This window comes from Pipra filicauda, unplaced genomic scaffold (genome assembly GCF_003945595.2).
Source record: "Pipra filicauda isolate LSUMZ 115617 unplaced genomic scaffold, ASM394559v2 scaffold66_size7647185_pilon, whole genome shotgun sequence".
Taxonomy (NCBI): Eukaryota; Metazoa; Chordata; class Aves; order Passeriformes; family Pipridae; genus Pipra; species Pipra filicauda.
The window spans coordinates 2,904,746-2,918,059 of record NW_024104831.1 but is presented as its reverse complement, the minus strand read 5'-3'; the positions used below and the strand labels follow the sequence as shown (position 1 = coordinate 2,918,059).

Genomic DNA, 13,314 nt, shown 5'->3' with positions numbered 1-13,314 from the left:
ATTTAAAATACATATTTAACTATAATTACAGTTATTTTCAATGTGCACTACAGTACTCTTCATGGACCAGATCTCCACTCCTTACTCAGGAAATATTTCTAATGACTTAACTGGAATTTTTTTTTCCTGGTAAAGCGTTCAGAATCAAACTCATTACACTGAAAAATTATTAGCTCTGGATTTTAAAAGAAATTTAAAATCTTACTGTCTTAATTGGAGAAAGTACTCCTTAAGAACAAATGACCTTGGGAAATATGCAAACGCAGATTTGAAAAGAAGTGTAAGATAAACCCACTAAGTGTAATTAGCCTTACTGTGGAAAAAAAGCATAGCTACTGTTGCTTTGTTGTTTGGGTTTTTAAAGAAAAAAATAACATTACAGTAAACCATCCTTTTAGGATAAATCAGTGCCTCTGAGGACATGTGGGTTCCTCAAAGTTTGAAGCTGTATAAAACACTTATTTTACCAACCCAAATATTCCCAGTATTTTTGACACATTAAATTTCTCTTTCTTCCAGAGAAACTACAGAACTTTTACCAAAAATGAACTCAGGGAGCCCAAATATTAACACTCTGCAATTTCTGACATTTCATGCAATTGACTGCATGCAAATGTTTGGCATTTTCCTTACAAAAATGCCAACCATTTGACTGTCACAGAAGAATCCAATTATGAAATCAAAGTCTTCTACTTAAAAATCAGTTCACAAGGATTTCTTATATTTCCAATTGTTTTTCAAGGGTCTGTGAGTACATTCAGATTTAAAGTAATTGTATCAAGTAATTTCTTGTTTACAGAAGACACATCCCACGCAGTTTTCTTAAGCCAGCTATCATTTTCAAATGCAGCAAGGAGGCTAGTGGAACTTTAATTTTTTAACACCCACCTGCAGTTTATATATACATATATATGTATTAATCTGTGAATCTAGGATATATGAAAAAGCCTTAAAGAAAAAAAAAAACCACTCCTGTTTAAATACAAAGGCTACATTTAGTGATTGCAGCACTGGGACAGCCAATATCATATAACTTTCCATAGAGCATACTCTGCGCACCAGACAGCTTCACCAGTGCTTTGTTCTGGTTCTATCACTTTAAACTGACTTAGTCCAGAACAAATCTGTTGTAGAGTTTTATGTATAAATATCAGTAAATAAGGTCCTTTTTGGTTTTCCCCAGCCATAGAGTAAGGAAAAAATAAAATATGTCATGGAAACCTCTATATTACTGCCATTACGCCTGATTTGCTCTTGTTTATGGAATAAACAAGAAAAATGTACTTCATTCATGGATCCCCAAAATTTATGAAGGCATATTTAATAGAGATCAAAGTACATCACTTCATCAGTACTCTGGAAACCGGTGAAGACTGCACTGTCAAAATTTAAATACAATATGAACATAGCCTTAAAAGCCTCTTTAGAGAAAGGAACACAGCAAGTTAAGAAGTATTTAAAACCCTGCCAACTATAAACAAAACAAATAACAACATCCAAAATGTTCAACCCATGAACATGCATTTCTACTGGAATCTAATTTTAGTAGCATCAGTACCTTAGAAATGAGCCCAAAAGGCTATAGGGAGAAATTAAAAGGATCTGCTAGTGGAAATGAAAACGCAAATTATTCCTCATTTAATCCGATATTATTTTTAAACTAGCAAAACTGAAACTTGCACATGATCATGCTGCTGAAATGCAAGCAATCATCCTCATACACAGAGATTCCTTCCACCAGCACCTTGCTGTGAGAGGGCAAATCATTGGGATACATCATCCCATTACTCAAGTAGAAGAGGGCTTTTGTACCTGGAGTTTGAATAATTACAGGCAGACTTTGTAGCAAATTAAATAGACTAGTAAAGATCCTTCAACATGAATGTCTGAAAGGAAAATGTACTTGCAGTGTTGCAACTGTCTGCACATTTATATACATATGCCATTCATTTCCTCTTTTATTCACAAATACTGCAACTCAGCAAGCTTGCCATAAAATCTTCATTGGTCTTCTGTTAACATACACAAGACACAGTGCATAAATCACTAAAACTTTTTTTTTTTTTTTTTTTACTTTGCCATTCCGAGGAAAATTGAAAAAGATATCTGAAATGATCACCTAACCGAATGAGAATATTTCCCTGAGCTACTTAATTATGGGGGTTTGAGAAGGCAAGTGTATTCCAAAAGACTAATAAAAGGTTTTGAAAGATATTAAGCATGTGGCTTTTACTGCTAATAGCAGAAGCAGCTACATCAGTTCATTCCACATTCAGAGCCATCAAGCCTCACACTCCTGAAGCAGACATCTGCAGCATAAACTATCCGACTCAGCCTAGAATATTACCAAAAGTTTTCTTTTTCTTCTGACTATAGCTATAAGGTCTCAAGAGGATTTGGGAAGTGTACAGAAATGTTAATGATGATCTTGAGATGTTATCAGTCTAGGTTTTACAGTTTCACTACCTACTAAGTTAAAATCAGTTTGCCAAATGCAAACATTCACAGCACAAAAAACACTTAATACTTGTTTGTAGTTTTTAGAGCTTTAAACAATCTTTGAAAAGCTGAACTGACAGATCATTTTGCAAATGGAAAGCAATTTTGTGGGGGGAAAAAAAAGTTTAAAACTAGGGCCTGTTAGCTTGCTTTCATTGCAAGTAAACAAAAAGTTCCCATTAACAAGCATCCAGGACAAAAGGAGTTAATATTTAATTAAAACCAGCTCTATCCACTGTAACAATGACCTGGAGCCAAACAAGGCAGAAGATGTATGAGTCATTCTTTCTGCCAGTGAATGAGACAGCTGATCTCCGAAGCAATTCCTCAAGACAAGCAGTCAGAACTGGAGTTCTGCCTCCATTCACAAAAACACAGTCCAGCATGAACCATGTGGCCCCAACCACAAGCTTTTCATGTCACACCCTTCCAGAGAGCTACAGCAAAGTAAACTTGAACTTTAGGCATAAACACACTGATTTCACTGCTTTGTCTCAAGATGCAGCACAGACCTGCTGAGGAACATTATAAATGAAAAGTTAAGCAAACTATAAAGGGCTTAAATTTAACTCTTCCTACTCCCAGTCAAAAACTGCTTCCAAAAGCCGAGCTGCATTCCAGGGAAAGGTGTTCCTGTTAAAAAAAAAAAACGGAAACGTTCCAGAAAAACAAGAAGCTGCAAATGCTTCACTTAAAACTTTATTTTGGGTAGCAGAACACTTCCTGCGGTACTGTGTGCTCTGACCTCATGCTTCACTTTTAGAGCTAAGAGCAATTAGTTTTAAAATATCCATCAGTTATTCAAAGTGGTAAAAGAAATTGAAATTGACAGGAAATTCTATACGAACAGTAGTATTTTGGCTTCGGCTAAAATAAGACTTCAGGCCTCAACAGTAATGGGTCTATTGAGTTTTCTTTGATTCATTGTCAAGTCTGAATATCTGAAAGATTGGCTAAATTGTAACTAATTCCTGAAAGAGCTGGGGGGTGGGGGGCGTTAGTTGGTAGTTGTTCTTTTTTCCACGGGAACAACTGTCTCTAACAAAGAAGCATTCAGAAAGCAAAACAGTGACAAATTTCAAGATAGTAAAAAATATTATTTCCCATAAGCACTGGATTTGCTGTCAAAACAAGCCAAAACCCTTTTTACATAATGTGAGATGCTCTGACTAATAAACTTAAATGCAGTTCAAAACTAGCTCCAGATCTCAAAATTCTTCCTTATGTGAATAATCCCTAGGAATATGAAGATGGTTTTGCAGAATCTGCTCTTCATTTGCTGCTATACTAAAAATGAGGAAAAAAGTTAGCTTACAAGGAGCACTTGCATTTAACATTTCGCTACACGCCTCATGGTTAGCAAACTCCACTATGCCTTTGAAAATTATTATTTTGAGTAAAAGTTATTTACTTTTCCAGCAAACAAGAAAAACATTACTACTTTCAGACTATTACTTCTTGCAGACTTAAGACTTGCAGATTTTTGGTGGATTTACTTCTTTGGGGTTTTGTTGGGTTTTTTTTAAATAATAGCCCCTTCCCTCCCATTTTGCCTAATCTAACTCTTCTCCTTTTTCGCACAGATATTTAAGAGCACAAGTTATGAGTATTAGAAAACCAAATCTGCCAGATCACTAGAATCCGCTAAAAAAAAAAAAAAAATAGAAAAAAGGAGACATTCTCTGTACTATAAACTAAAAGTCTTTTCACTGCTTTTAAGAGTGTGTGTCCTCATTAGACAGATTTCAGCCATGAAGATATCATTTTTTGACTATTATTACTACTATAAAAATTGATAAAAGTAGATAATTCTTGAATATGGCTACATAGAATTTGCCTTACACTCCGTAAATTTTACAACTTTTTGGGAGAAAAAATCTAGTTAGCTGGATTAAACAAAGCCACTCTAACTAGAGTACTACTTGAAGATCTAGTACTTTTATTAAAAATAATCCTTTAAGAACTAGAAGCTACTTACTTTCATACCTCCTCATTTAAGAAATAAACTATAAGCCAACACTTGCTTAGACATCACTGCGACACTGGTGGGACCTTCAGGTTAGGAAAGCAGAGGGCAAAAATTTCTTTTCTAAAGTTCATGCCGAAGTTGGGTGTTAATTTTTTGAGAAAAATTACTTACTTTCAGATACTAAAAACTGGCTTCTGAATACTAGTAGCTTGTAGAAGCCATCCACTCCATGTAGCTAAGCCACAGTAGAGTCATGAACCCGTCACCTGTAGCTATTATTTCAAACCACTTTCTGTTCACTTAATATTTTTGGGTTTTTTTCCAAATCACTCAAAGAACATTGTATTTTATTTTTCAGTATATTACAATCTGAGAAGCTTCTTATCTATTGCTCTAAGAAGCAGATCTAGTACATATATTATTTGTGTTTGCTTGGGATGCCTTTTATGTATTTTTAACAAGCTGTAGGAGAAATTAGTATCTGAGTAATTTTAAATAAAAATCTGGGTTTTGGTAATCTATTATTCCCCAAAAACAAATGCTCTCCCCATAGAAAGGAGACACTCACTCACTAAGAATTTGTTCTCTCTTCATTTTATTCCACAGTAAGAAGTAAGAGCTACCATGATAACATTAGATTAATATTTGAACCATTTTTTTCAAAGCACTGAACAATTGTTATCTGTCAGAACCAATCTGATTCCAAATATATAGAATTAATAAAGTCATTTTACAGTACTATCATGACAAAATGTTGCCACTGAGTTATTTAAATATAAAAGAAAAGATACCTGAATAATATTTGTCTTAGTTAGCAATAGGTAATTTTAACTATTTCAAGGTTGAACACTGACGAAATTATTAAAGGCTTCCCATTTTAAATTTCTGGCATCAGAAAACAGTTATACTCTATCTTCTGTCTTGCATAACAACTGACACAAGGGAACCTTATTCAGAGTAAGTTTTACATCGAAATAATTTAGATTCTTTCTTACATATATAATACTGCACAGAGTAAGAACCAAAACTCATTTCCATAAAAATCTAGTATGCAGCTAGTGGAATACATTTGTAAGCTTTCTGTAAGTAGTATTCAGCTTGTTAATTATGTAGTAATAAAATATTAAAGAGGTTACTGAATTGTTTACATTTGGATTAATTCTTTAATACATGTGAACCACTCACCATTTCCAACAGGAAAAGAATACATTTCTGTTTATTTGTTTACCACCAACTTGTCACAGGTGACACTAACTGTAAAAATCTCCAGGTTAAAATGTATGATGTGGTAAGGATAGCTCAAGGAAGAGCAAACAAAAAAAATTCTCAAGCATTATATTTGTGTGCCATAAAATGCAACTCACTTTCTTCTCCTAACTAATAAGTAGATTTTTGACCTGGTTACTCCCCAGTGGGGATCTGAACTCGTGGGAGAAACCTGGTCAGCTGCCACTGCTTTTCTTAAAAAGGGTCAAGATGTTTTAAAATTTCATGGTCATTTCCCTGGCTCCAGAGCTTCATGAAAAGAAATATGTAAACACTACTGATGCTGCCAAATTGGCAGACTTCTAGCCTATAAAGGTCCAGAAGAACATAAATGGACACATCTAGCAATGGGTAAACAAGTCTGATTTCAAAATCTGTTTCCTGGCTAAGCTCATCCATGTAGACATTTGAGCATAGCTACAATATCCTCAAACACTAGTACATTATAAAGACTACTGAAAGTTGTTTAGGGTGGGGGTTTTTTTATTAAAACTTTGGGATCAAGTTAACAGCTCAATACTTGATGCTCTCAACTTTTTATTTCAGTTTTAGTTTAGCCCGTAGGAAAGCTGTGCAAAGTTTGTGTTTTATGAAACAGTTAAAACCACGGCTTGGCCCGAAACACAGTATTTCTAGGACACTGGAAAACCTGTAATATTTGGCTATAACATACTATAGACAAATAACATTATTTAGCTTTATTATCCTCTGCTAGGCAAAAAATCAACTTTTTTTTTCATTTCTTAAATATTTACTGGATCGTTTATTTACCTTTAAGAAGGTTCCTCAACCTAGCTGACACAGGACTAGACACCCTTCTCTCTCAGAACCGATCTAAATTTATTCAGTGAAATACACTCTGACAAAGAGGTAAAAATGCTCTCGAACAATTCATTCTAATCAAAAATAAGCAATGCCTCTAGAGTAAAAATTGCAATTATATTAATATATATGTACCTACAGAAATCATTAGTTTTAAATTCTGTATTATTTTTAAATTTCCATTATTATCTGCACATGCATTATGAATATGCCTGTATTTTTCTAACTTATGATCAAAGAATATAATTTTTTCAGAAACAAAACCATCCATGCCAGTGAAAAAATCAAAGTTATCCTCTCCAAATAAAAATAGTATCTTTTGAGTAGTATTTTAACATAATTCTAGCTTGCTAGAATGAATGAGATAATACCACATAAAGAGTTCCTTAGGAAAATTACCACAGGGAGACAGCTACAGTTGTATCTGTTCATTATACTACAAAAATTATCTTAGTACAGGACATCCTGTTTTCAATTATTAGGAAAGAATCATGTTAATTCATAAAAATATATCCTCTGTTCCATTAATTTAAGGAGGGCTTTCTGATTATATACAGAATAACCATATACTAAAAATAATGCTGAGAATAAAAATGTCATCAAAATAAACAATACCCCACAACTTACTTATAGCTAAAGAACTTGACTAACTATATATAAAGCTGTTAAACAGAATCAGTATGTAGGCAAGTAGTCATCAGCAATATTTCCCTCTCTGTAAACCAACAGCAAACATTTCACCTCAACATCCCTCCTTTCAAAAAAAAAACCCAACAAAACCAGAACATCTCTTCTATAAACAGCTGTGCACAGTCCTGTACATGATAAAAATTAAACATATGTGAATACTCAGATTCATTTGAATCAGGACAAATTTAGAGAGATTTTTTTAACTTTCATCAAATTCATCTATTTCAGATGCAGAAGTTTAATAAATGTCGACCAGAAATATTAAGAACAGGCAATGCACAAAAATCTTGATGCTTGATATAAACAGTATTGTAAATATCAAAGTAAAAAAAATCAGAAAATATTGCTGAAAAGAACAAATAGATTTCAACTAGCACAAAGCTATCTTGCAACTTGTTAAAGTTCTTTTAATGCAGCAGCACATTTTTGTTATTGTTAAATGAATCTCTCAGCAACTACTCTAAATTCAGATTTGTACATTATTGTTCTTAAACATTCTCTCTTCATTAGAATGTGCTGTGCAAGATTATTTGAAATACTAAAAGAACATGCATGTGTAAAACACACCAATGTTAATTTTCTAATCACCCAGTACACAATCTCACAACTACAAATACGAAGACAAAAATAACATGCAAAATAGATAAAGGTTTCTAGGAAAAAAAAAACAGAGAAAATAAAGAAAAAGGTACTGTTTAAGTACTTCATACACACCTAATGTTCTGTGTTGTGAACAAGGTGGAAAGAAGACACTTGCACTTAAATCTTGAAGCATCCCGTCCCGATGAACCCAGAGAAACTAATTTCTGCCATCAGAAAAGTACTCCACCAGAACACCAAATAATTATATGTGCTGCTGAAAAGGAAACAGCAAGCCCAGTTCTGGCTGTATGTAGTCTCTCGAGGTACAATAATATAAACCTGATCAATTGCAATTAAAATCTGAACAGAGGCTTAGAACTTGAAGTCTTGGTGCATTAGTTCTTGCCAAAAGCAGATGTGATTGTGAGCTGGAAGCAATTTCTCCTGGTAATTTGTGATGACACTGGGTAGAGCAGCCCCAGAGTCCCCAAAGACAAACTCATCAGAGGCTCTAATGTATGCATGACACATGAGGTGGCTCTTTTAGAGCTCAATTAATTGGGCTGAACATTAAGACAGCAAGTTCAGGACTTTTTTTTCCCCTCCAGAGTTGTTTTTCCTCTTTTTAAAAGCAGTTTTTTCCCTTACCTTCAGCAAGCCATGTCTCCTGTAATTGGCTGAGATCTTGAAAGAGTTCTGCAAAAACATAAAGACACAGATAAAAGACTCATACCTTTAATCTTTTCATAAGATTAAAATATGTTCAAAAATATATTTTTCCCTAAGAACAATATACATGCATCCTATTTTGGCAGTCAAATGTATAGACAAAGTAGGTATTTTGGGGCATCGGTTAATGATTTTTCTACACCTATTAATAAAAAAACCAGGCACTTACTGTATTGTCAACTCTTGAAATAATAACTAGAACCTTAACGAAGCTCTGTAGTATAAAAGGCTCACTCAGCAATACATAGAAAAGTTAAAAATTATAATTATAATAGCTGAGCTATTTCTCCTTATACAATTCAGGCCTCCTCCTGCAATATCTGCCCCAGATAAAGCTTACTCAGACTTCAGAAGTTCTGCCTGAGCAATAATTGAGTATTTTTAATAGTAGGGTCATATCTATCACATAAAAATTCTGAAGCCACAACCTGAGATGCAGCAACAGCAAACAGAAATGGGAAATCTTTTGTACTTCCCCTTATGTTTTACTTCATATGACAAGAAAATCACCACTATTTCCTCTATGCTGTACTCACTGTACTTCTTTAAAGTTAAAACCACTTTCTTCATAGAATGAGTTTTGTAGCAGTTTATCTTCTTTTGCAATTCACTGAAATCAGTTGCTTACAATGGGTGTAAACCAGAGCAGCATTCGGCTTACTTGGAAACCTCAGAAACTCAGTTATGAAAATTCTGTTTACTAAGACTAAGTAGGATATTTGAACTAACAAATGGTTTATTTTTAATTTACTGTATTTTGAGAGAGACTTCCTCTCTTATGAATGCTGACAGATAACTATTTACATAAACTTAAATGACAGAGGCTATTCATTTATCCTGTGGACTGATACCTCACGTTCACATTGGGAAATGGCTTAACTGAAAATCAGAAAGTTGCTTTCCTTTCAATCTACTTTTCCAGGCAAGTAGGGATTTTGAAAAGTTTATCAGTGTGTCCTGAACCTGATAAGATTTATACAGGGGTAAGTTATAGGCTCCTACATGCCTTCCTGTATGTCTTACATACTCACAGGGGTGTAGGCATAGCACATATACAGACCTGGTAACCTAAAGAAGTGTTAACAGCTATTACTAGCCCATAGTCCTCAAGCTACAAACATGAGTGACTACGGATGGGACTAAGTTATAAATCTTTGGCCCTCCAAAACTTTCTCAATTCTAGGCTTCATTAACCGAAATTCCCTGGATTTTTAACCCTATTAGTGTTGTACAACAACAGAAACAGCCCAGCAGACACCAGAAGCCTGACCACTAGCTCTACAGCAAGCTAGAATGAAAATCAACAGTCTCCACATCCACATTCTCTCACTCCTGCTACCACCAGTGAAGACATACCAGCGAAAAGGATGTTAAAAGACAGGAGGAATGAAAAAAGCCTTAAATCTCAAGAGGTCTGATGGTGAAAAAGCCAGGTGCCATGACTTGTGTCAGAGGCTGCGAAGTCTTGGCCTCAGTGCACGACACCTGTGTGCCACATGTGCACAAAACCCAACAGGGTAAGTCAAGCAAAGAGTATCAACTTCATCAATTTGCTGTCTTTGCCAGTTTGTTTTGCAGTAATAAAGGCAGTTTTCTTGTCCAGTTTATTCAGATTGATCTACATATATTTATCTCAAAAATAAATAAATAGCTCTCAAAAAGCTTCTCTGCATCAGTAAGAAAGGGAGAAGGGGGAGGGAAGAGGGGGAATGACAAGCCCTCACCTTCTGAGTCATGAGCCAGGTCTCTGTTAATGAATTTTCTTTTCCTGACATTTGTCGGTCTCTCATTACAGTTTCTCCCACGCGGATTCTATAAACAGGAAAGATCAGTTACTTTAGAAATTGAAGGTTTGGATTTTGGTTGGTTTGGTGTGGGTTTTTTTTAATTTAATCAAGGATACTCAAAGTTGGCATAAATTCTTTACATTTTCAAACAGGGAAATTATTGTCTCGCAGCCTTAAATTTCTAACAAAAGATATTGCTGAGCACCCTAACATCCTCCAAAAGAGTCCTGTGGCCAAATGCAAAACATTTTTATTTATCTATGTAGACATCTATTTGTACAGATACATATATAATGTGCTCAAGCAGCAACACAATACCAATTGTGTATTTTTAGCATCTAAAGTATACAAACCTACACAATAGCCCATAAATCCCTTCTGCGTAAGCTATGCAGAAGAACCCAGATATGAAATTAAAATAGACTGCTTTGTTTTCCTGTTACTTATAAAATTGTTTGCAAAGTCCTGAAAGAAAATAAAAGGAGAAAAAAAAAAGGTTAATGTTTGCCTCAACTTCATTCTTCTGAACGTTGCAGGCAAACACAGCCAGAAACTTTGAATGCAGCTGCTGCTGCTCTCTCCTCTCATCCGCTAATCATGTGCATGATTTTTTAATCATCCCAAAACTGTCTTTAAAAGAACACGATGCTTTATTGCAATAACTAAGAAGATAGGCTCATCTTGCAGGCAAAGCTCCCAGATGAAGAGTCGCCCCTACAGCGGTAACAAAGCAGAGACTGTGTCTGTAAAACTCCCCCACAGAAATAAGTCGGAGTCAAGTTTATAAACACCAACTTTGAACTGATCACTCACATTGGTGACCACGTAAGGCACTTGCTGGTCATAAAATCCATCCATTCTGCAGCTCTTCCACGAGTCTTAGCTCTGTGTTTTATTTACTGGGCATTTGATCTGGAGATTTCCTCGGGATCTGGACTCCAATCAGCCTAGAGGGGAATACAAGATGGCTTTTAGATTTAAAAAAAAAAAAAAAAAAAAAAAAAAAAAAAAAAAAAAAAAAAAAAAAAAAAAAAAAAAAAAAAAAAAAGGCAGCAGCATGAATGAACTGCTTGCATTTGCATAGCTAATTAACCTCAAAGAGTCCCATTCATAAAAACAACCCTCCCTTCTCTGCCTTCACCTGGGTTACGCGCTCCTGCCAGCGAAACGCGGAGCAAAAGGACTGCGAGGCGGCGGCGAGCGGGGCGAGGGGCAGGGGTTTATTTACACTGCCCGCCGTGCCCGCGGGCGATCCGCGCCACCGGCAGCCCCCGCGCTCGCGAACGTGTGCTCAACTCGTAATGGCGAACGCGGGGCTCGCCGCGCACCTCGCGGCGGCGGCGCCCGGCAGCCGCAGCCACGCACACACACACACAGACACACACACACAGACACACACACACACACACACCACACACGCCCCCCCCCGCCCCACGCACCCAGCCACCTTCTCCCCCAGGATCGCTCCCGCAGCCCGCGGCCGCCGCGCAATCCTGCGGGGCGGGCGGGCAAAGTTGCGGGGGGAAGAACCCACCTGAAGGCCACGCGCGGCGATCGGTTGCAAAAAAATTCCCTCCAAATTTAATAAAAACATTAATTATTCCCCGGCACTTCCCCCTTGGAAGCCGCGAGCGCCACTGACAGAGCTCAATCCCGTGGTTTTTCCTCTCCTCCTCCTCCAGGGGCCCCCGAGCCGCGCCGGCGGATCCCCGCCGCCCATTGGCTCCCCGCGCCCCCCGCCGGATCGCCGGATCGCCGCGCGCCCGCCCGCCCCGGCCCCGGCCCCGGCCCCGCCGCCCCCGGCCCGGCCCCGCCAGCGCCGGGGGCCAGGCTCCGCGCTCCCCTCTGACCCTCCGCCGGCGGCGGGGGAAGGGCTCGGAAGTCCACACTCGGATGCCCGGCGGTGTCTTGGGATCCTGCCGCGGGCACACCGTGTCCCCCACACACCCCCGCGTGGCAAGGCAACCTCCTCCATTCACAAAAATTTATTTTTAAAAAGTTTCGCTTCTCTGACTCTGCTAAGCGAAGCACACCCCCCACGCACACGCGCGCCCTTTCTGATGGCAGAGCTGCCCCGCAAAGTGCTGCGGGCGCCCGGCGGTGAGGAGGAGGTGAGCGCGGCCGCAGGGACTTCGCACCGCTCTGCCCGGACCTGGTGGCACCTCCGGGCTCGTGGTTGTTCTGGGTTTGCTTTTTTGTTGGGGGTTTTTGGTTAGCGGTTTTTGTTTTGTTCGGGGGGTTTTTTTGTTTTGTTTTGTTTTTTGGGGGGTTGTTTGTTTGTTTGTTTTGTTTTGCGGGTTCTTTGTTTGTTTTTTTTTTTTTTAGTTGAATCGTAGAAAGCAATTTTTATTTCCACTAGGATGACATAATTTCTAGGTTTTGTGGACAGAATGTGGTAGCACCCAGACACAGTCTAGGAGACTTTTAGGTGCAGTGATGCCAGGACCTACCCAGCTCAGGATTTCTGAGGACTTCTCTAAGAAACTGGAATTTCTGTTCTTTGGACAGAGTGGCTGTTGGCTGTGTCCTAAATCTCTCCCCTTTCTGAACTGCCAAAATGCACCAAACAGATTGTGTGGTTTCATAAGAGCTATATTTGTCCTCTCTTTGAGCAGTGAATTCCAGGTATCACAGGAATCAGGTGGTAAATTCAGGTATTCATGACGCTGTCTTGCTGTGAAATACAACATTTCAGATTTCTATGATCTGATATAGTTCAGCAATTAACAAGTAGAGCCTCGAGTGATCAAGTCCTAGTTCACTCTCAGCACTTTCTGAGGACTCTCTTTATAGCTAAGGGTACAAAGGCAACTAAAGAAACCTGCTTTTGTATGATTCGCCTGTGGTGGTTATATACAGTTACTTCCCCTGTATTAATTTGTTTTGAAAATTGCAGTTGTTTCATTACACTCTATTCTAGAGCGTATTACTTTCTGTCACAATGTTTTGATTCTCCTCCTTTCTGCTTTC

The 13,314-nt window shown here is 37.8% G+C and overlaps 1 protein-coding gene across 4 annotated transcripts in view; it reads right to left on the bottom strand.

Annotated features, from left to right (window-relative positions):
- The window catches only part of ETV1 (ETS variant transcription factor 1), a 65,763-nt gene extending 53,748 nt beyond the window's left edge, over positions 1 to 12,015 (bottom strand). Inside the window, exons 1-4 of one of the 4 annotated variants that reach the window (XM_027723221.2) lie at positions 11,879 to 12,015; positions 11,158 to 11,291; positions 10,282 to 10,369; positions 8,477 to 8,524 (exon numbers count right to left, since the gene is read on the bottom strand). In XM_027723221.2, the coding sequence (XP_027579022.1) occupies positions 8,477 to 8,524; positions 10,282 to 10,369; positions 11,158 to 11,202 (181 nt within the window). In that variant the 5' untranslated portion in view covers positions 11,203 to 11,291; positions 11,879 to 12,015. Of the gene's footprint in view, positions 1 to 7,960; positions 8,103 to 8,476; positions 8,525 to 10,281; positions 10,370 to 11,157; positions 11,292 to 11,485; positions 11,592 to 11,878 lie in introns of those variants that run through there. The other 3 variants (XM_027723219.2, XM_027723220.2, XM_027723223.2) reach the window with 3 other exon arrangements.
- Positions 12,016 to 13,314: the final 1,299 nt, after the last annotated feature.